The sequence below is a fragment of the Nerophis ophidion genome, linkage group LG27 (assembly GCF_033978795.1).
Source record: "Nerophis ophidion isolate RoL-2023_Sa linkage group LG27, RoL_Noph_v1.0, whole genome shotgun sequence".
NCBI lineage: Eukaryota > Metazoa > Chordata > Actinopteri > Syngnathiformes > Syngnathidae > Nerophis > Nerophis ophidion.
This window is the reverse complement of record NC_084637.1, coordinates 17889658-17913657: the sequence shown is the minus strand read 5'-3', so window position 1 is coordinate 17913657 and position 24000 is coordinate 17889658. Positions and strand designations below refer to the sequence as shown.

At 36.6% G+C, this 24000-nt stretch overlaps 1 protein-coding gene across 5 annotated transcripts in view; it reads left to right on the top strand.

Moving 5' to 3' along the window:
- ptpn11b (protein tyrosine phosphatase non-receptor type 11b) overlaps nucleotides 1–24000 on the top strand; it is an 86379-nt gene that overhangs the window by 19879 nt on the left and 42500 nt on the right. For 4 of the 5 annotated variants that reach the window (XM_061889079.1, XM_061889080.1, XM_061889078.1 and 1 more), the window contains exon 2: nucleotides 18801–18923. In XM_061889079.1, coding sequence (XP_061745063.1) covers nucleotides 18801–18923 — 123 coding nt within the window. Of the gene's footprint in view, nucleotides 1–4731; nucleotides 4879–18800; nucleotides 18924–24000 lie in introns of those variants that run through there. The other variant, XM_061889081.1, reaches the window with a different exon arrangement.

Sequence of the window (24000 nt, the reverse complement as noted above, 5' to 3'; positions counted from 1 at the left end):
GCCTGTCTGAAATTTGCCAGAGAGCACATGGGAGAATGTCATGTGGTCAGATGAAACCAAAATAAAACTTTTTGGTATAAACTCAACTCTTGTGTTTGGAGGAAAAAGAATACTGAGTTGCATCCCAAGAACACCATACCTACTGTGAATCATGGGGGTGGAAACATCATGCTTTGGGGCTGTTTTTCTGCTAAGGGGACAGGAGGATTGATCCGTGTTAAGGAAAGAATGAATGAATGTATCGTGAGATATTGAGCCAAAACCTCCTTCCATCAGTGAGAGCTTTGAATTGTTGACCAAATACTTACTTTCCACCATAATTTACATGTAAATTCTTTAAAATTCCTAGAATGTGAATTACTGGATTTTTTTTTCACATTCTGTCTCTCACAGTTGAAGTGTAACTATGATGAAAATTACAGACCTCTGTCGTCATATTTAGTGGACAGAGTCCCATTGCTTTCATGAGCGGTCGAGCGAGTCAAAAGCCGGAAAAAAAAAAAAAAAAAGTAATATTTATTTATTTTTATTTATTTTTTTTAAATTGTATTTGTGGCGGCCGTAATTCTTTCGTAGTGGGCCGCCACAAATGAATGTGTGGGAAACCCTGTGTGTGTGTAATAATGTGTGTGTGTATATATATATATATATATATATATATATATATATATATATATATATATATATATATATATATATACGTGTAATAATGTGTGTGTATATATATATATGTCTGTGTATATTTATGTGTGTGTAAATAAATAAATATATATATATATATATATATATGTTTGTGTGTGTGTGTGTCTGTGTGTATATATATATATATATATATATATATATATGTGTGTGTGTGTATTTATGTGTATATATATGTGTGTGTGTATGTATATATGTATATATATGTATGTATGTGTGTGTGTGTATATGTATATATATATATATATATATATATATATATGTATATGTGTGTGTGTGTGTGTGTGTGTGTGTGTGTGTGTGTGTGTATATATATATATATATATATATATGTATGTGTATATATATGTATATGTATATGTGTGTGTGTGTATATATAGATATATGTTTTTATATATGTATATGCAGTATATGTATGTGTATATATGTATGTGTATATGTGTATATATGTATGTGTATTTATGTGTATATGTATACGTATATGTGTATATATATATGTATTTGTGTATATATATGTGTGTATATATATATATGTATATGTATATATATGTGTGTGTATGTATATATATATGTGTGTATATATATGTATATATATATGTGTGTATATGTATATATATATATGTGTGTATATATATGTCTATATATGTATATGTGTGTGTATATATATATGTATGTATAGATAGATAGATAGTACTTTATTGATTCCTTCTGGAGAGTTCCTTCAGGAAAATTTAAATTCCAGCAGCAGTGTACAGAGTTGAGATCAATTTAAAAAAAAAAAGTAAAAAGTAAATCATGGGGGTTTAAAAGGAAACAAAATATAGAAATATTACAAAAAGAATAAAAAAACAATGGGAATAACAATATAACAGTAAAATAAGAATATAACAAGACAAAGTAGGCATTAGTGACCATGTTATGAAAACGTATTGCACTGTTAATGTTTTGCAACCCCTGTCATCCCAGTACCCCCCGCCCCCCGTCCCAGAGAGGAGTTGTACAGTCTAATGGCGTGTGGGACAAAGGAGTTCTTGAGTCTATTAGTCCTGCACTTGGGATGAAGCAGTCTAGCACTGAACAGGCTCCTCTGGCTACTGATAACGCTATGCAGAGGGTGACTCTCAATCATCAGGATGATTGAGGGAACCCCTTATGAAACAGTTCTGTAGAGATGAAGTAGTCTTGTGATTTTTCCCACACCTACATATTGTGCTCTACCACGGTATCGAGCACTATTCTCTGGATAATCCAATCAAAACATATATATATATATATATATATATATATATATATATATATATATATATATATATATATATATATATATGTATGTATGTATAATGTGTATGTATGTATGTATATATATTTTAGGGGTGTAACTGTACACAAAGATTTTGGTTCGGTACGTACCTCGGTGTAGAGGTCACGGTTCGGTTAATTTTCGGTACAGTAAGAAAACAACAAAATATAAATTTTTGGGTTATTTATTTACCAAATTTGTAAACAATGGCTTTATCCTTTTAACATTGGGAACACTATAATAATTTTGCACTCGTTAATCATTATTAAACTGCCTCAAATTATTGGTCAGATTAAATAAAATGACAAAACTTCTACATATAAAAGGTGCAACATTAAGCGCCTACTGAAACCCACTACTACCGACCACGCAGTCTGATAGTTTATATATCAATGATGAAATATTAACATTGCAACACATGCCTTTTTAGTTTACTAAATTGCAATTTTAAATTTCCCTTGTAGTGTCCTGTTGAAAACGTCGCAGAATGCTGACGTGTACGCGTGACGTCACGGATTGTTAGGAAATATTAGCTCTGCTCACACACAGCTAAAAGTCGTCTGCTGTAACCGCTTTATCACACAGTATTTTGGACATCTGTGTTGCTGAATCTTTTGCAATTTGTTCAATTAATAATGGAGAAGTCAAAGTAGAAAGATGGAGTTGGGAAGCTTTAGCCTTTAACCACACAAACACACTGGGATTCCTTGTTTAAAATTCCCGGAGGTGAAGCTTTACTATGGATCAGAGCAGTTAAGCGAACATGGATCCCGACCAAATGTCAACCAGCAGTTTTTGGTGAGAAAATTGTGGTAAAAAGTCGCCACTTACCGGAGATCAGCTGAGCTTGTGCCGTCTTTACAGCTGCCGTCGACTTCCATCAGACACTGGCGTCAACACACCCATGGACACACCCTTCCGACAATCAGGTACTATTAAACTCACTAAAACACTAGCATGCAATAGAAATATAAGGGATTTCCCAGAATTATCCTAGTAAATGTGTCTAAAAACATCTTAATCCATCCCAATGCAATCGCGTTTTTTTTTTACTTGATTTTTTTTTTTTTCTTTTTTATTCAAACACGAATCTTTCATCTTCTCTCAAATTAATGGGGAAATTGTCATTTTCTCGGTCCGAATATCTCTTTTTGTCAGGAAGAGTCATTGATGCAAAGGATTCTGGGTATTTGCTGCGTTGCGTTTATGTTGTGTTACTGTGAGGATGTTCTCCAGAAATGTGTTTGTCGTTTTTGTTTGGTGTGGCTTCACAGTGTGGCGCATATTAGTAAGAGTGTTAAATTTGTTTATATCACAACCATCAGTGTAGTCTGTGTCAGCCAGTATGCCTTGCAGTCGTGTGCGTGTTTGCGGAAGCCACATTCAACATTTTGCTGGGCTGGCAAGCAGTTTGTACATGATGTAGAAGGCGTTAAAGTCAAAGGCTTCATAGCACGCCCTCATCCTTGTAGTCTGGATGACCGCTAGCAGATATTTACGAGTATATATGCGGCTCCTATTGTCTTTTTTACTTCGAGACAAGGGTCAAAACGGCTCTTTGAGTGGTGAAGGTTGCCGATCCCTGAAAAATGTATATTAAATATTTCCGAATGGTTCAACCGCCACCCGCCCGAATCAATCTAAAATCTATTTTTTCGACATGTCACCCACCCGACCCGCGGTTTATCCGCGGACTCTGCGGATGAGACCACAAACCGCGCATCTCTAATATATATATATATATATATATATATATATATATATATATATATATATATATATATATATATATATACACATACACATATATGTATATACACATACACATATATGTGTGTGTGTATGTATGTGTGCAAGTATAGGAAATTTAAAAATGTATGTCTCGTTTGCGTTAGCATTAGCCAAGTTTTGCTAAGTGTGTGTGTGAGTCTTTGCTAGGAAAAGAAGAAGCTTTGGAAGCTCCGGGGGGCAAAAATTCTGTCGAAACAAAAGTAGAAACAAATTTTCTCTCTTTTTTTTTTTTTTTTTTTTCAGCAGCAAAAAACTCAAATGAATCCATAAAATCACTTGTGTTTCTTTCAGCAACCTAGCTCAAAAAGCTACAGGCGGAACTAGGTTTCAACTACCAGGAAATGTCAGAAGTGGGCCAAAGGATTACGTTTTGGGGCTGATCTGGATCACCTTCTGTATTCAGGTCTTTGTTTTCCTCTCTTGGGAGATGTGTATGAAATTGTGTAGAATTACACTGGACATACCTTTTTGAAAAGGTAATCCTGGGACGTGACTACACACTGGTACTACTCGCTACTTTGATTGTGACTTCCTGCCGGGTCTGGGAGAGGAATAGTCTCCCAGCGTGCTGCTGAATTGGCTGGATTGTGGTGGCTTTATCCGGGCGGCGGGCCGACAATGATCGGGTGTAACTACGGTTTAGATGTAATCTCCTGGCACGGGCGACACAGCTGTCGTGTTCCCCGCAGCCGGCGACAAGACCTGGAGACCGGGTTGCTGGTCCTGGCACGTTTGTGTTGCCCGCCGTAGAAAGCTGAATCGACTTTGTTTGGCGTTACTCTGGAGAAAGGTGCTGGGAGCTGTCAGAGGACAGGAAGGAGGAAGGGGGGTGTGGCGTTAGCACTATCAGCCTCGCTCACGCTCATCCAAATCCCAGATTACAAGGCCTCCGCCCCCCTCGCCTGCCCCTGCACAGTCCCTCTCTCACATTGCTAGATTGGCGCAAAGCCGCACGTTTTCTCTCAGTGGTCTCATTCCCTCCAACCCTCAACTTGCCATACGCTTTTGACCCTGGCTTGTGTGCCAGTGCTGGATGACAGGCTGCTGAAGCTAAGGTGTTTGTGGAAGTCTTCTACCAAAATGGTGAGGTAGGCAGAGATCATTTTACCGTATATTCTTCTACCGATTTCCGTGGTCTGCGACTTACTTTCAAATGGTGGACCCCGATGTGTTCCAAGAAGTTGTTCGGTTCAAAATTGCTGCTTGCTCAATACGTACCAACTTCTGCCACCATACTTGAGTAGTGGTTCACATGGACGACTCCCGCATCGTCCAGTAGTTGACCGGCGATCGGTCCAGGTGGTATGGTCATGGATGGACCGCTGGACGGCTTTAACGATACGCTATAATCATAGTTGGGTACGTATCCCAGTTTTGAAGTTGTGTTGAAGTCATTGTGGGCCACATCGCAGTTATGGCGGCCCTCAGAGGGCCGATTGGAACAATGCGTAATATTTTACCGTATTTTGCGGACTATAAAGCGCACCACTCAAATAAAAAAAAAAATAATTCAATATTTTCCATATATTAGCCGCACCGGACTATAAGCCTCACCCACAAAATTCCAGAGATAAAAATAGGTTTTCCTTGAATTAGCCGCACTCACTAAATTCTACAGATAAAAATATGTTTCCATGTATTAGCCGGAACGGACTATACGCTGCACCCTCAAAATTTTTGAAGAAAAAAAATAGTTTTCCATATATTAGCCGCACTGGACTCTAAGCCACACCCACTAGATTCTCGAGATACAAATATTTTCAGTATATTAGCTGGACTGGACTATAACCTGCACCCATTTTTTTTATATATATAGATTTATTTATTAAAGGTAAATTGAGCAAATTGGCTATTTCTGGCAATTTATTTAAGTGTGTATCAAACTGGTAGCCCTTCGTATTAATCAGTACCCAGGAAGTAGCTCTTGGTTTCAAAAAGGTTGGTGACCCCTGTCCTACGGTGTTAATCTGGAAATAGTTGCTTCGGTATTTTGTTGGTGTGGCACCGAATGGAGATGTTGAAATGCGGAGTAAGCACTATTCGTTCTCTCGCGGGTCACTTTTCAACTGATCCTACAAATTAGCAGTGGTGCTACTTTCTGTACAAACGCTACTACCGCATAAACGTAAACATATTCTCGCTTGAAGCCAAACCACCGCCAGACGATGGACCCCCTGTGGTTTTTCTTGGGACTTAATAATTCCTTGTTACCTGATTCGCACCTTCTCTCTCTCGTATTACCACCCGCTACACTCCGCTAGCATCACAGCTAATGTTACCCATGTCACTACCTCTCTGCTCCGCGGGAGCGTGTGACGTTGCTCACGAGACAGTATGTGACGTATGTAAAAAGGTGCACTTGTTTTAAAGGCCTACTGAAACCCACTACTACAGAACACGCAGTCTGATAGTTTATACATCAACGATGAAATATTAACATTGCAACACATGCCACTACGGCTGTTTTAGTTTGCTAAATTGCAATTTTAAATTTCCCGTGAGTTTCTTGTTGAAAACGTCGCGGAATGATGACGCGTACGCATGACGTCACGGACTGTCAGGAAATATTAGCGCTGCGCTACTAGCGGCTAAAAGTTGTCTGCTTTGATCGCATAATTACACAGTATTTTGGACATCTGTGTTGCTGAATCTTTTGCAATTTGTCCATTTAATAATGGAGACTATAAAGAACAATGCTGTTGGTGGAAAGCGGTGGATTGCAGCTGTCTTTAGCACCGAGACACAGCCGGTGTTTCTTTGTTTGCTGTGAAGCAGAGTAGTCAAGCGAAAAAAATTTCTCTACGTCAACCAGCATGTTTTTGGACGGGGAAATTGTGATATATATCTTACCGGAGACATCAGTGGATTATTTGTCGTCCTGCAGCAGCTGTCAAAAAAGGCAGCTGTGAGCTTGGCTCCTCGGCTTCTCTCTGAGACACTGCGTGTTCACCGCAGCCATCCGATCTCAAGGTATGTCTTTACATCCGACCTCAAGGTATGTCTTTACAATCTTTAAAATCTCACTAAAACCCTATTAAAACAATAAGCAGATAAGGGATCTTCCAGAATTATCCTAGTAAATGTGTCTAATTACATTTGAAACACTCACACTGCCGCCGCCTGGAGATGTCGCTTTTTTTTTTTTCTTTTTCTAGTCCTTCACTATCAATATCCTAACTCACGGATCTTTCATCCTCGCTCAAATTAATGGGGAAATTGTCGCTTTCTCGGTCCAAATTGCTCTTACTGCTGGTGGTTCCCATTATAAACAATGTGAATATGTGTGGAGCCCTGCAACTCGTGACGTCACACGCACATACTTCCGGTAAAGGCAAGGCTTTTCTATTAGCGACCAAATGTTGTGATCTTTATCGTCGATGTTCTCTACTAAATCCTTTCTTCAAAATATGGCAATATCGCAAAATGATCAAGTATGACACATAGAGTGGACTTCCTATTTCCGTTTAAATAAGAAAATCTAATTTCAGTAGGCCTTTAAGTGTCTGTGAGAAGGAGAGACAACAAAGAGGGAGAAACGCATGCAGTTTAATGCCGGCAGCTAAAAGCAACTACGTAAGAAAGTATACTCGAATATCCCAATATAGTCATTTTCTATATCGCACAGAGACAACCCCGCGATATATCGAGTATATCGATATATTGCCCAGCCCTAGTATGACAAGATAATATTTACAATTCTAAAATATATGCGATTGTATGCAGTATTTTCTTAAGTACATATTTCAAGGCTTTTGCGGGCCCACGTAAAAAGAAGTGGCGGGCCAGATCTGGTCCCCGGGCCTTGAGTTTGGCAACTGTGCTGTTGAGGAAGGAAATGCAAAACAAAGCTGCTTCTTTTTTGAGTACAAACCCTGTTTCCATATGAGTTGGGAAATTGGGTTGGATGTAAATATAAAGGGAATACAATGATTTGCAAATCCTTTTCAAACCATATTCAATTGATTGCACTACAAAGACAAGATAATTGATGTTCAAACTCATAAACTTTTTTCTGTGCAAATAATAATTAAGTTAGAATTTCATGGCTGCAACACGTGCTAAAGTAGTTGGGAAAGGGCATGTTCACCACTGTGTTACATCGCCTTTTCTTTTAAAAACACTCAATAAACGTTTGGGAACTGAGGAAACTAATTGTTGAAGCTTTGAAAGTGGAATTCTTTCCCATTCTTGTTAATGTAGAGCTTCAGTCGTTCAACAGTCCGGGGTCTCCGCTGTCGTATTTTACGCTTCATAATGCGCCACACATTTTCCATGGGAGACATGTCCGGACTGCAGGCGGGCCAGGAAAGTACCCGCACTCTTTTTTTTAAGAAGTAACGCTGTTGTAAACCGTGGCTTGGCATTGTCTTGCTGAAATAAGCAGGGGCGTCCATGATAACGTTGCTTGGATGACAACATATGTTGCTCCAAATCCTGTATGAACCATTCAGCATTAATGGTGCCTTCACAGATGTGTAAGTTACCCATGCCTTGGGCACTAATACACCCCCATACCATCACAGATGCTGACTTTCGAACTTTGCTCCTATAACAATCCAGATGGTTATTTTCCTCTTTGTTCCGGAAGACACCACGTCCACAGTTTCCAAATATAATTTGAAATGTGGCCTCGTCAGACCATAGAACACCTTTCCACTTTGCATCAGTCCATCTTAGATGAGCTCGGGCCCAGCGAAGCCGGCGGCGTTCCTGTGTGTTGTTGATAAATGGGTTTTGCTTTGCATAGTAGAGTTTTAACTTGCACTTACAGATGTAGCGACCAACTGTAGTTACTGACAGTGGTTTTATCAAGTGTTCCTGAGCCCATGTGGTGATATCTTTTACACACTGATGTCGGTTTTTGATGCAGTACCACCTGAGGGAACAAAAGTCCATAATATCATCGCTTACTTGCAGTGATTTCTCCAGATTCTCTGAACCTTTTGATGATTTTATGGATTGTCGATGGTAAAATCGCTAAATTCCTTGTAATAGGTCGTTGAGAAATGTTCTTAAACTGTTCGACAATTTGCTTACAAATTGGTGACCCTCGCCCCATCCTTGTTTGTGAATTACTGAGCATTTCATGGAAGCTGCTTTTATACCCAATCATGGCACACACCTGTTCCCAATTAGCCTGCACACCTGTGGGGTGTTCCAAATAAGTGTTTGATGAGCATTCCTCAACTTTATCAGTATTAATTGCCATCTTTCCCAACTTCTTTGTCACGTGTTGCTGGCATCAAATTTTAAATGTAATTATTATTTGCACAAAAAAAAAATGTTTATCAGTTTGAACATCAAATATGTTGTCTTTTTACTACATTTTCAACTGAATACTGGGTGAAAATGATTTGCAAATCATTGTATTCCGTTTATATTTACATCTAACACAATTTCCCAACTCATATGGAAACGGGGTTTGTACTGTAAATACCTTCGCTGCAATGAAACAAATCACACAAAAAGGGACAATAGTCTCGATCCAGATAAATTGGAAAGTCTTGTTTGGTTCCCAGAGCTGCCAATTTGACCCTTTGACCCCAAAGGAAATAAGCAACAGGAAATGGATGGATGGATGGAGGTCTTTGATACTCGCTCCCAGTTGTGGGATTTGACATGTGTGTCACTGAGATGGAGCTTTTAGTCTGGGTCCTCCTGTTGCCCCCATTGTTGGATGATTCCACAGTAGGATTACATCTGGATTAGCGACAATTATTCTTTCTGTGGATGAATCTGTGTGAAGGATTACAAACAAGACAATGAGTAATCTGTTGGCCAGCTGACACCGTGACCTCTCGCTCTTGCTGATTCCTACATTCTCAATCTATGATCCCTGTCACCCGCTCAAAAACCTTCATAACAATATGTCATATACACACTTCTAGTATTTATAAAATGTGGTAACAGACACCTTCATAACAATATGCAATATGTACAATATACACACTGCAAGTATATATTATATAATGTAGCAACACACCTTCAAAACAATATGTAATATGTACAAAATACACACTGCAAGTATAAATATAATGTAGTAATAGACACTTTCATCATAATATGTAATATGTACAATATACACACTGCTAGTATATATATAATGTAGTCATAGACACATTCATAACAATATGTAATATGTACAATATTAGAGGCAGTAAATATGTATATGTGTATATATATATTAATATATATATATATATATATATACATACATACATATATTAATTTATATATGTATATATATATATATATATATATATATATATATATATATATATATATATATATATATATATATATATTAGGGCTTCAACAACTAATCGATTAAAATCGATTATAAAAAAAGTTGGCGATTAATTTAGTCATCGATTCGTTGGATGTATGCAATGCGCATGCGCGGAGGTTTTTATTTTAATTTTTTTATTATTTTTTCCCCCTAATCCTTTATTCATAAACTGCAACACGCTACGTAGTTTTACTTGTCCTGCATAGGTTTTTTTCTGGCTGTGTAGTGTGAATGGTTTTTATCTTACTAAAATCCTTCCCGTTGACTATTTACAACACTACACAGTATTTATTATTATTATTATTATTATCTATAATTACATTTAAATGGCATTGCATACATGTAAAATTAAATGCTATTTCCCATTACTTGACCAGTAGCAGTTACACCCATCTGAACAGGTCAGCCACCTGTTTAAAGCCCGATTAACAGTTGAAATTTTGAAATGAAGGGCCTTGAATGGCTAAAACATTAACCTGGACAACATTTTAACAGCTGGTTGGCTCAGATTTTATTCTTTTCATTGCATTCACATGCTGCAGTGGACAGTGCACAATTTAGCATTCAGTATTAACGCAGTATCTGAAGCACCGTCTCCATGTGTGTTTATTGACAACAGGGTTATAACCTGGACACGTTAGTTCGTCGGTATGGTAACAGGTGACTGTTACTGCGTGCGTCTGCCCCGGCCCTGAAAATAAAAATTAAGAAAATCCGAGTCGGTGCTGCACACTGTACAGGTTCGGACCACTTTTGAACTTGTTTGCCAAGACGTCTTACCCTCGTATTTTGATCCGGTCGGTCCGTTATTCCTTTACTTCGTCGTCGTCGTCTTCTTCTTCTTCTTCTGACCCACCAGGTGAATTAAGTGCAAGTGGCGGAGTTACAGTGCATAGAAGGCTACCGCCACCTACTGCACCGTAGTTGTAACTACAAGCTTTATTGTGAATTGTGAATTATATTTATATAGCGCTTTTTTCTCAAGTGACTCAAAGCGCTTTACATAGTGACACCCAATATCTAAGTTACATTTAAACCAGTGTGGGTGGAACTGGGAGCTGGTGGGTAAAGTGTCTTGCCAAAGGACACAACGGCAGTAACTAGGATGGCACAAGCGGGAATCGAACCTGCAACCCTCAAGCTGCTGGCACGGCCACTCTACCAACCGAGTCCCATTGCTTTTATGAGCGGTCGAGCGAGTCAAAAGCCGAAAAATTTATTTGTGGCGTCCGTAATTCTTTCGTGGCGAAATGAATATGTGGGAAACCCTGATAAGAATGTACTTACATTCACGTCTCGATCGTGCCAACTTTCTTTTGCATCGGAAAAACAATCCACCTCATAGTCCAAGTCATGACATATATAATACATATATAGATTAGATAGCTATTGATATGCATATATATATATATGTGTCTGTGTGTGTATATATATATATGTATATATATATATATATATATATATATATATATATATATATATATATATATATATATATACAGTGGGGCAAAAAAGTATTTAGTCAGCCACCGATTGTGCAAGTTCTCCCACTTAAAATGATGACAGAGGTCTGTAATTTTCATCATAGGTACACTTCAACTGTGAGAGACAGAATGTGAAAAAAAAAATCCAGGAATTCACATTGTAGGAATTTTAAATAATTTATTTGTAAATTATGGTGGAAAATAAGTATTTGGTCAACCATTCAAAGCTCTCACTGATGGAAGGAGGTTTTGGCTCAAACTCTCACGATACAGGGCCCCATTCATTCTTTCCTTAACACGGATCAATCGTCCTGTCCCCTTAGCAGAAAAACAGCCCCAAAGCATGATGTTTCCACCCTCGTGCTTCACAGTAGGTTTGGTGTTCTTGGGATACAACTCAGTATTCTTCTTCTTCCAAACACGACGAGTTGAGTTTGTACCAAAATGGATACATGGATGATACAGCAGAAGATTGGGAGAATGTCATGTGGTCAGATGAAACCAAAATAAAACTTTTTGGTATAAACTCAACTTGTGGTGATTAGTGATTCTCATCATTTGGATGGCTTGCCAAATATATTTGGCAATATAGTGTATGTTGCTCCAAAAGCTGTATGTACATTTGAGCATTAATGGTGCCTTCACAGATGTGTAAGTTACCAATGCCTTGGACACTAATGCACCCCCATACCATCACAGATGCTGCCGCCTTTTACATTTTGACCCTAGAACAATACGTTTGGTTCTTTTCCTCTTTGGTCCGGAGGACACAACGTCCACAGTGTGTATATATATATATATATATATATATATATTGTATATGTATAGGGGGGCTTCACGGTGACAGAGTGGTTAGTGCGTCTGCCTCACAATACAAAGTTCCTGCAGACCTGGGTTCAAATCCAGGCTCGGGGTCTTCCTGTGTGCAGTTTGCATGTCCTCCCCGTGAATGCGTGGGTTCCGTCCGGGTACTCCGGCTTCCTCCCACCTCCAAAGACATGCACCTGGGGATAGGTTGATTGGCAACACTAAATTGGCCCTAGTGTGTGAATGTTGTCTGTCTATCTGTGTTGGCCCTGCGATGAGGTGGCAATTTGTCCAGGGTGTACCCCGCCTTCCGCCCGATTGTAGCTGAGATAGGCGCCAGCGCCCCCCTTAACCCCAAAAAGGAATAAGCGGTAGAAAATGGGATGGGATGGGGATGTATAGGGGGTGGGACCTAATAAGTTTACTTCTTCCCACTCCCTTTTGAGCCAATCTTGACATCTACAAAAGATTAGTCACATGTAATGTTTTCAATGTAGGTGTAAAAATAATGTATATACATATTTCTTTTGTATTTTATGTCATTCTTTTGTTTTGTTTGCATGGCTCAAAATAAACCATTCATTCATTCATTCAGTTTCCAAAAAATATTTGAAATGTGGACTCGTCAGACCACAGACCACTTTTCCACTTTGCATCAGACCATCTTAGATGAGCTCGGGCCCAGCGAAGCGTTTTCGGGTGTTGTTGGTAAATGGCTTTGGCTTTGCATAATAGAGTTTTAACTTGCACTTACAGATGTAGCGACCGACTGTAGTTACTGACAGTGGTTTTCTAAAGTGATCCCGAGCCCATGTGGTAATATCCTTTACACACTGATGTGGCTTTTTTATGCAGTACCGCCTGAGGGATCGAAGGTCACGGGCCTTGCAGTTTATGTGCAGTGATTGGGCGTAGATGGTGAAATCCCTAAATTCCTTGCAATAGCTGCTTGAGAAATGTTGTTCTTAAACAATTTGCTCAGGCATTTGTTGAGAAAGTGGTGACCCTCGCCTCATCCTTGTTTGTGAACGATTGAGCATTTCATGGAAGCTGCTTTTATACCCAAACCTGGCACCCACCTGTTCCTATTTAGCCTGTTCACCAGTGGGATGTTCCAAATAAGACTTTGATGAGCATTCCTCAACTTTCTCACTCTTTTCAGCCACTTGTGCCAGCTTTTTTGAAGCATTTTGCAGGCTTCACATTCCAAATGAGCTAATATTTGCAAAAAATAACACAGTTTTTCAGTATGAGCATGAAATAGCTTGCCCTTGCAGTCTATTCAATTGAATATACGTTGAAAAGGATTAACAAATCATTGTATTCTCTTTTTATTTACCATTAACACGAGGTGACAACTTCACTGGTGTTGAGGTTTGTACAAGCCGCAGGGTTCAAAGCATGGGGGAATAAGTCAAACTAAGGTCCTCCCCTCACTTGAAATGTGTCACTTGTAGAGTTGCTCTTCAGACTTTCACCTGACTAAAATTCCAGGTGCGTTCTGGTCCAGAGTTCTGGTCTTGCTGACCCTGAGCCGAGACTTTTCAGAATAGTTTAGAGCTTTCCATGTATCTCCAATGAGAGAGCTTTCCTCCCGTCTGTCACCTTTCTGTTGCAGGAAGTGCAGCTCAGCTCTACTGACAAAGTGCAGCTGAGATAAAAGCCCAAACATGACGTGTTTGCGGTGACACACCACTTCTATTTTTATCCTGGCGTATAACGACCGTGCGTCATGCAGATCCACCACTTCCTTTGCAATCAATAGTCACACATTTTCTTTTGGAGGGGTGGTGAAAAACTATGCGGAGTGTCATCATTTTCACTGCTTTTTTTCTGCTTTTTCGGATTTTTATAATTAAAAATTGTTTCTTTCAGGGTGTAATCTGTAAGGTCTCAGTCATAAAAAAAAATTCCGCACGTAATCGACTTAAGATCAATCTGTCGATATACAGTTATTTTTATTATTTTTGTAAGCCTGTTTTTTTATGGTAACCACACAAAATATTTCAAAGTTTAGTATTTGATGTGAAGTAAGTGCAGCATTAATTAGGTCAATAGTTCATAACAACATTGATTTTGATTCATTATTATTTTTTGAGCAATGACAGTTAATTAAAAAAAACAAAAAACACCCACTAAAATTCTTAGGGACCCAAAAGGGTCCCACTCATAAAAGTGTTTTTTTTGGGGGTCAACGCCTAAATCTCCATATCAACTTCCGATCCATCATATTTAATGTGTTTTATAGTTTTTTTATGTTTATATTTTGATTTGTTTGTTTTATGCCCTTTTTGTCAAAGAAAACTGTTTTTGGCAAGAACACAAAATATGCAATATTTTTCCACAAAATATTTCAAAGTGTAATATTTGATGTGAAATAATTGCAGCTTTAAATATGTTAATCATTCATAACAACATAGATTTTGATTTTTTTAATAATTTTTTTGAGCAATGACAGTTAAAAAAAAAAATCACAAAAATTCTAACAGACTCAGAAGGGTCCCATCAAAGTGTTTTTTAGTTATTTACTTTCAACGCTTAAATCTTTATATCAACTTCAGACCTATCTATAGATTATATATTTTTATTGTTTTTTTATGTTTATATTTTGATTTGTTTGTTTTGTCCTTTTTGTCAAAGAAAACTTTATATGGCAAAACACAAAATATGCAATTTTTTTCCTACAAAATATGTCTGTAATATTTGATGTAAAGTAACTGCAGCATTAAATATGTCAATTCATAACAACACTGATTTTGATTCATTATTATTTTTTCAGCAATGACATCCCACTAAAAAATGCAACATTTTCCCACAAAATATTTCAAAGTGTAATTTTTGATGTGAAGTAATTGGAGCATTAAAATATGTCAATAATTCATAACATAGATTTTGATTCATTTTTGTTCATTTTTAGCTGTGACAAAAAAACTCCTCACTAAAATTCTTAGGGATCCAAAAGGGTCCCACTCATATAAGTGTCAAAAATCATTTTGATTTTTTTTGTACTTGCAACACTTAAATCTGTATATCAACTGCGGATCTATCGTCGATTAGACGTTTTTTATAGTTTTAATTTTATTTGTTTGTTTTATGACCATCTTTCACTGCACAGCCCTCTAATAAGTCAATGACTGTCCTCTAGTGGATGATACGTTTAATGTACATGTCGCATCCTATACGTCAGGATTTTAAGTTAAAATAACACATTACACTGATGGTGTAGAGCAGTAGTGTCAAACTCAAATACAGAGCGGGCCAAAATTTAAAACTGAACAAAGCCGCGGGCCAAGGTTGAACAAATTAATCCTTTAATAGGGACCCAAACAAGTTTTGCATTGAATATTGACCAAGCAAGGCTTATATAACTTTATAGTGACATGCAAAATCCAGTTTCAAATAATATTAATTAAAAAATATCAATGGCATACCAAATTAAATAAAAACACAAATTTAAGGCCTTTTTTCGGCGGCGGGTTTGAGTTGGGGCGGGGTTTGGTGGTAGCGGGGGTGTATATTGTAGCCTCCCGGAAGAATTAGTGATGCAAGGGGTTCTGGGTATTTGTCCAGTTGTGTTTATGTTGTTACGGTGCAGATATTCTCCCGAAATGTGTTTGTCATTCTTGTTTGCTGTGGGTTCACAGTGTGGCGCATATTTGTAACAGTGTTAACCTTGTTTATACGGCCACCCTCAGTGTGACCTGTATGGCTGTTGACAAAGTATGCCTTGGATACACTTGTGTGTGTGTATGAGCCGCATATATTCCGTGAGTGGGCCGGCACGCCGTTTTTATGGAAGAAAAGCGGTCGTGGCGACATGTAGAGAACGCCAAAATAGTGATTTTACGGCCCGCTCCCAATATTGTTGTCCGGGTGGAAATCGGGAGAAATTCGAGAGGGGCACTGAACTTCGGGAGTCTCCCGGGAAAATTGGGAGGGTTGACGAGTATGAGTATTAGCGGTGAGCCAGCTCTAATGTTAATTTGATATTGCCTCAAATTTGGCCCGCGGGCCAGAGTTTGACACCCATGGTGTAGAGGGCTCAAAAACTTATGAATCACTTCTGATACGTTTGTTGTTGTAGTTTGAAACTTTCAAAATTATGAATTGATTTAGAATTGGGATGAAAAAGAATCTCACACAGCTTTACACTCTACCTTTAATGTAACGCGGGTATTGAGCCTGATCGCCACCGAATTTGACGGGCGCCACAAGAGGTTTGTCTATAAAATATGAGCAAGATTGGTGAAAAAACACAGTCGCTATCGAGCGAAACGTCTTTGCAGTGTTGCAAAATATGAAGCCTAAGACAGACACGTTTTCTTTTGTTTGTAAGGGTGTGAGTTCCTGATAATCAATACCAATACTGACAGAATGTAGTATGAATGTAAGAATAGTTGGAATGTTGAAGAGTTTGAATTTCCACGAAAAACGGGAATTTGGTTTGGAACTTGGGAAAATATCCCATTTATTTCAGTGGGTACTTCCTGGAATTTTGGGGAAAAGCTGGATTTTTAGGGAAATGATCAGGAGCATGAATGTCCTGATTGAGCTGAAATGGTTGGTGCTGGAATTGTTGAAATCGGTCAAGAAATGTTGAAGTAGTAACAGTTTTTTCATTGAAAAAAAAAAAAAAAAATTCCTGGAAATGTGTTGAACGTGGAAAAATGGTTGTCTGATTTTCCAGAATGGTTTGAATCGGTTGAAGAATGAGGAAATTATGGAAGTTTGAAAAATGGAGAATTAATTTTGAATGGGGAAAATGTCTCTAGAAATTGTGAATTCTAGGAAATACAGAATTTTTTTTTTTTTGAAATATTGTAGGAGATCACACAATTCCGGAACAGGCTGAATATTTTGTAGTTGGAACGGTTTGAATTGGATAAACAATGTGTGAGTTGTGGAACTTTGAAAAATGTTCCATTCTTTCCAATGGGAATTTCGGGAAAAAAGGGGAATATTTTTGGGGGGAAAATGATAAAACATTTGTATGTTCTAAATGAGTTAAAATGGCTAGTATTGAAATTTTTCAAATCAGTCAAGAAATGTTAATTTGTAACATTTTTAATTGAGACATGGTATTACAGAATTCCTGGAATTTCGGGAAAGCCGGGAATTTTTCCAGCTATAAAAAAACAACTTAGTTTTTCTGTACTGTTAAGGAGGAATGTGTTGACGGTGGAACGGTTGAAGTGGGTTGAAAAATGTGAAAGGAGTAGTCGACAGAAAATAGGGTGGAAATACGGTTTGAAAAAACGGGAATTCCGGGAATTCCTCAAATTTTTTGGAACCTGGAAAAATGATAGTTTGAATGTCCAGGTTGAGTGGATTGTGTTGAAGGTGGAATGGTTTTAATCGGTTGAAAAATGGGGGTTTTGTGCAATTTGGAAACAAGGGACATTCATTTCAAAGGAAACTTCCTGCAAAATTTGGGAATTTGGGGGAAAGCGGGACTTTTTTGGAAATGATTAGGAGCATGAATGTCCTGAATGATCTGAATTGGTTGGTGTTGGAATTGTTGAAATTGGTCAAGAAATGTTGAAGTAGTAAAAGTTTATTTGACAAATAGTATTACGGAATTTCGGGAAAACCGGGAATTTTTCAAGTTGTTTGTCCTGACCAAGAGGAATGTTTTGACGGTTAAACGGTTGAAATGGGTTGGAAAATGTGAAAGGAGTCATCGCACTAAAAAAAGTTGGAATTAAGGTTAGAAAAAGATAGAATTCCTGGAAATTTGTTCCACTTGGAAAAATGGTTGGTTGAATTTCCAGGATGTGTTGAAAGTGGAATGGTTTGAATTGGTTGAAAAATGTAGAATTCATTTTGAATTGGGAAAATGTCCCTAAAAATTGGGAATTCTAGGAAATCCGGGAATTTTTTATTAGAGCTATTGAAGGAGCGCACATAATTCTTGAACAAGCTGAATATTTTGAAGTTGGAACAGTTCGAATCGGATAAAAAATGTGGGAGTTGTGGAACTTTGAAAAAAACTGAATCCTAGTTGTTTTTATTGAACGTGACCCCAGGCGGACAGTGCTGCACTTTTCCTACATGTCCTCACCATGTGGGTGTACAGGTGGTTCCACCCCTACATGTCCTCACCATGCGGGTGTACAGGTGGTTCCACCCCTACATGTCCTCACCATGTGGGTGTACAGGTGGTTCCACCCCTACATGTCCTCACCATGCGGGTGTACAGGTGGTTCCACCCCTACATGTCCTCACCATGTGGGTGTACAGGTGGTTCCACCCCAATTTTTCCTTCATGTCCTCACCATGCGGGTGTACAGGTGATTCCACCCCAATTTTTCCTTCATGTCCTCACCATGCGGGTGTACAGGTGGTTCCACCCCTACATGTCCTCACCATGCGGGTGTACAGGTTGTTTCACCCCAACATTGCCTACATGTCCTCACCATGTGATCTACAGGTGGTTCCACCCCAACATCAGTGGACTCCAAGCAGAGCGCCTCCTGCTGACCCGGGGCGTCCACGGCAGCTTCCTGGCCCGACCCAGCAGGAGCAACCCTGGGGACTTTACCCTTTCTGTCAGGTAAACCTACACCTGTATGTCTGTCTGTCTGTCTGTCTGTGTGAGAGTGAGATTGTGAGTGATAGAGTGAGAGAGAGTGTGAGTGAGATTGTGTGGGTGAGAGTGAGAGAGTTCCAGTGAGTGTGAGAGTGAGTGAGTGTGAGTGTGTGAGAGTATGTGAGTGTGAGAGAGTGAGTGTGAAAGTGTGTGAGAGTGAGATTGAGAGTGTGAGTGAGAGTGAGTGTGTGTGAGTGAGAGAGTGAGAGTGAAATATTGTGAGAGTGAGTGAGTGTGTGTGAGAGTAAGAGAGTGACAGTGAGATTGTGAGTGTGAGTGTGTCCAACCATTAAAGGCCCCCGGACCAAAAAGGGTCTTAGTCATTTAAGTGTTAAAATAAAAAAGGTCTGTGAGTGTGTGTGAGAGAGAGTGAGAGTAAGTGTGACTTTTTGAGAGTGTGTGTGCGATTGTCAGAGTGAGTATGTTGGAGTGAGTATGTGAGAGTGTGAGAGAGTGTGTGAGTGAGATTGTGAGTGAGTGTGAGAGTGAGTATGTAAGAGTGTGACAGTGTGAAATGTGTGTGAAAGTGAGTGTGTGAGTGACAGTGAGATTGAGAGTGAGCGTGAGAGTGAGAGAGTGTTTGTGGGTGTGACTGAGAGTGTGAGAGAGTGAAAGTGCGTGAGAGTGAGCGTGAGGGAGTGAGATATTGTGAATGTGAGATATTGTGAGTGTGTGTGAGAGAGATAGTTTAGGAGTGTGAGAGTGAGAAAGTGTGTGAGTGTGAATGTAAAAGTGTGAGAGTGAGATATTGTGTGTGTGTGTGTGTGTGTGTGTGTGTGTGTGTGTGTGTGTGTGTGTGTGTGTGTGTGTGTGTGTGTGTGTGTGTGTGTGTGTGTGTGTGTGTGTGTGTGTGTGTGTGTGTGTAAGAGTGTGTGTGTGTGTGAGAGCCTGAGTGAGTGTGTGAGTGAGAGAGCGAGAGCGAGAGTGAAAGTCCAACCATTAAAGTTCCCTGGACCAAAAAGGGTCTTAGTCATTTTAGTGTTAAAATAAGTCATATATTTTTTTATTTCTACATCAACTTCGGATATAAAGTTTTTATTGTTTTTATGTTTTTTTTTTCATAGAAAAACTTTTTTATTGCAAAATCATTAACCCCCCAAAGATGTTCAAGGTGTACTATTTAATGTGAAATAATTAAATGAGTCAATCATTCATAACAACATTGATTTGGATTCATTGTTATTTTTTTGAGCAGTGACTATCAGAAATATCAGGACCCAAAAAGGTCCCACTCATAAAAGTGTTACAAATAAGTCTTATATTATTTGATATCATTCATGAATTGTATATGAATTTTACTTTCAACACCATCCATTTTCTAAAGCTTGTCCCTTCGGGGTGGCGAGGGGTGCCGGAACCTATCCCAGCTGCATTGGGGCGGTGGGCAGGGCTTTAAATCCAATTCACTTCTGTACGTCGATTATAGATTTTCACATTAAATGAAGAAAATAGTTTTTATAAATGTCAATCGCTTTTTTTAATTGAAGGAAATTATTTTTCTAATAGCCAATCAGTTTCACAATAGTTTTTATACTTGTCGATCATTTTTTCATTTTTGAAAAAAATAGTTTTTTTTACTTAGAAATCATTATTTTAATTGAAGGATATTGTTTTCATACGAGCTAATCGTTTTTTAATCGAAGAAAATTTTTTAATACTTGCCAATCGTTTTTAGTTGTTATACTTGCAAATCATTTTTAAAATTATTTTACTTGCCAATTATTTTTTTAGTTGTCTTATAATTGCAAATATTTTTTTTAAATTGCAGAAAATAGTTTTTATGCTTACTAATCGTTTTTTCAATAGTTTTCATACTTGTGTATTGTTTTTTTCAATTGAAGAAAATTGTTTCATACTTGCCAATATAAAAAATTTTTCTTATAGTTTTTATACTTGCAAATCGTGTTTTAGTTATTTTTATACATGTGAATCATTAAAATAGTTTTTATTTCTCCTAATTGTTTTTATACTTGTCAATCGTTTTTTTAAATGAAAAAAAATCGTTTTCTTACTGGCAAATTGTTTTTTATTGAAGAATATTGTTTTATACTAGCCTATCGTTTTTTTGATTATTTTACCAATAGATTTTTAGTTGTTATACTTGCAAATCATTTTTTCTAATTGAAGGATATAGTTTTTATACTTACAAATTGTTTTTTTTAAATATTTTTCATACTTATGTTTTTTTTTTTCAATTGAATAATTTTTTTATACTTGCCTGTATTGTTTTTTTAAAATATTTTTTATGCTTGCTGATTGTTTTTTAAATTGCAGAAATAGTTTTTATACTTGCCAATCGTTTTTATATAGTTTTTAAACTTGCAAAAAACATGTGATATTGTTATTTAAGTTGCCAATCGTTTTTTAGTTGTTATATTTGCAAATAATTTACAGAATATTGTTTTTATAATTACAAATATTTTTAAAATAGATATTTTTCATACTTATGTATTTTTTTATAATTGAAGACAATTGTTTCATACTGGCCAATATGTTTTTTTAATAGTTTTTATATTTGCCTATCGTTTTTTAATCAAATAAAACAATTTTTTTAAATGAAGAAAATCGTTTTTATACCTTCCAATAATTTTTTTTATTCAAAATATTTTTATTATACTTGCCAATATTTTTTTAATTAAATATGTCAATAATTCATAACAACATTGATTATGGTTCATTATTATTTTTTGAGCAATGACAGTTAAAAACAAAATCCCACAAAAATTTCTGCGGATCCAAAAACGTCCCACTCATTAAGTGTTAAAAATAAGTCATATTGTTTATTTATTTTTTTTTACTTTCAACATTAAGTTCTCTCGATCAACTTCAGATTCATCTGCCGTTTATAAGTTTTAGGAAAAAAATTTTTGTTAAAAATAAATCATATTGTTTTAAAAAAATTTACTTTCAACGTTTGGTTCTCTGGAGCAACTTCAGATTTATTTGCCGTTTATACGTTTTTATAAGTTTTTAAAGTGTCATTTTATGTTTGTTTTATCCCCATTTTGTCATAGAAAACTAGTTTTTAAAATGGCAAAAACACAAAGTATGCAAAAGAAATGGTCAAAGTGTAATATTTATGTGAAGTAATTAAATATGTCAATAATTCATAACAACATTGATTTTGATTCATTGTTATTTTTTGAGCAATGACAGTTTAAAACAAAATCCCACTAAAATTTTTGAGGATCCAAAAAGGTCCCACTCATAAAGTGTTAAAAATAAATCATATTGTTTTAACATTTTTTACTTTCAATGTTTGGTTCTCTGGATCAACTCCAGATTTATTCGCCGTTTATACGTTTTTCTAAGTTTTTAAATGTTATTTTATTTTTGTTTTATCCCCCTTTTTGTCATAGAAAACTAGTTTTTAAAATGGCAAAAACACAATATATGCAAAAGAAAATGTCGAAGTGGAATATTTGATGTGAAGTAATTAAATATATCAATAATTCATAACAACATTGATTTTGATTCATTATTAGTTTTTGAGCAATGACAGTTTAAAACAAAATCACACTAAAATTTCTGGGGATCCATAAAGGTCCCACTCATTAAGTGTTAAAAATAAATCATATTGTTTTAAAAATTGTTTTACTTTCAACATTAAGTTCTTTGGATCAACTTCAGATTTATTCGCCGTTAATACCTTTTTATAATTTTTCAAAATGTTTTTTTATGTTGGTTTTATTCCCTTTTTGTCTTTTTTTTTTTCCAAATGGCAAAAACACAACATATGCAAAAAAAAATGTCAAAGTGTAATATTTGATGTGAAGTAATTAAATATATCAATAATTCATAACATTAATTTTGATTCAGTATTATTTTTTGAGAAATGACGGTTTAAAACAGAATCCCTCTAAAATTTCTGGGGACACAAGAAGATCCCACTAATTGTTAAAAATAAGTCATATTGTTTTAAAAAATGTTTTACTTTCAACGTTAAGTTCTCTAGAACAACTTCAGATTTATTCGCCGTTTTTATAATTTTTTCAATGTTTTTTTATGTTGGTTTTATGCCCTTTTTGTCTAAGCAAACTAGTTTTCAAAATGGCAAAAACACAATATATGCAAAAGAAAATGTCAAAGTGTAATATTTAATGTGAAGTAACGAAATATGTCAATAATTCATAACAACATTGATTTTGATTCATTATTTTTTTTTTTGAGCAATGACAGTTTAAAACAAAATCCCACAAACTTTTCTGGGGATACAAAAAAGTCCCACTCATTAGTTGTTCAAATAAGTCAAATTGGGTTTTTTTTAACTTTCAAAAATAAGTTCTCTAGATCAACTTCAGATTATTTCGGCGTTTATAAGTTTTTAGACATTTTTTTTCATGTTTTTTATGTTTTGTTTATTTCCCTTTTGTCAAAGAAAACTAGTTTTTAAAATGGTAAAAACACAACATATGCAAAAGAAAATCTCAAAATTTAATATATGATATGATGTAATTACATATGTCAATAATTCATAACAGCATCGATTATGATTCATTATTATTTCTGGAGTAATGAGAGTTTTAAAGGAAAACAAATGAGTCAATTTTGCTACTTTTGATTATTACATCTCATTGGCTGTATCAGCATTGAAGCATGTGATATCAGGACTGGAAATCGGTTAATGTATCACTTTGCATATTCAAATGGCTCAGGCGGGTTTGATGCACAAAGGCGATTGTTGTTAGAACAAAGATGCACGGGAAGTGGTTACTTGCTATCTCTCTGCTTACTGTCAACTCTGCAAACTTGTAGGGACAGTCAGAAGATCACAACAGGAAGTTACATCTACAGCGAAACATCCTCCAAAATGTCTCGGTAACTGCGGTCCAGTTACTTAGGTATCGCACACAAGTAATCACTAATAAGACATTGAGTATTCATGTTGCATCTGTTCTGCATGTATGTATGTATGTATGTATGTATGTACAAACCATGTTTCCACATGAGTATGAAAATTGTGTTGGATGTAAATATAAACGGAATACAATGTTTTGCAAATCCTTTTCAACCCAATTGAATGCACTACAAAGACAAGATA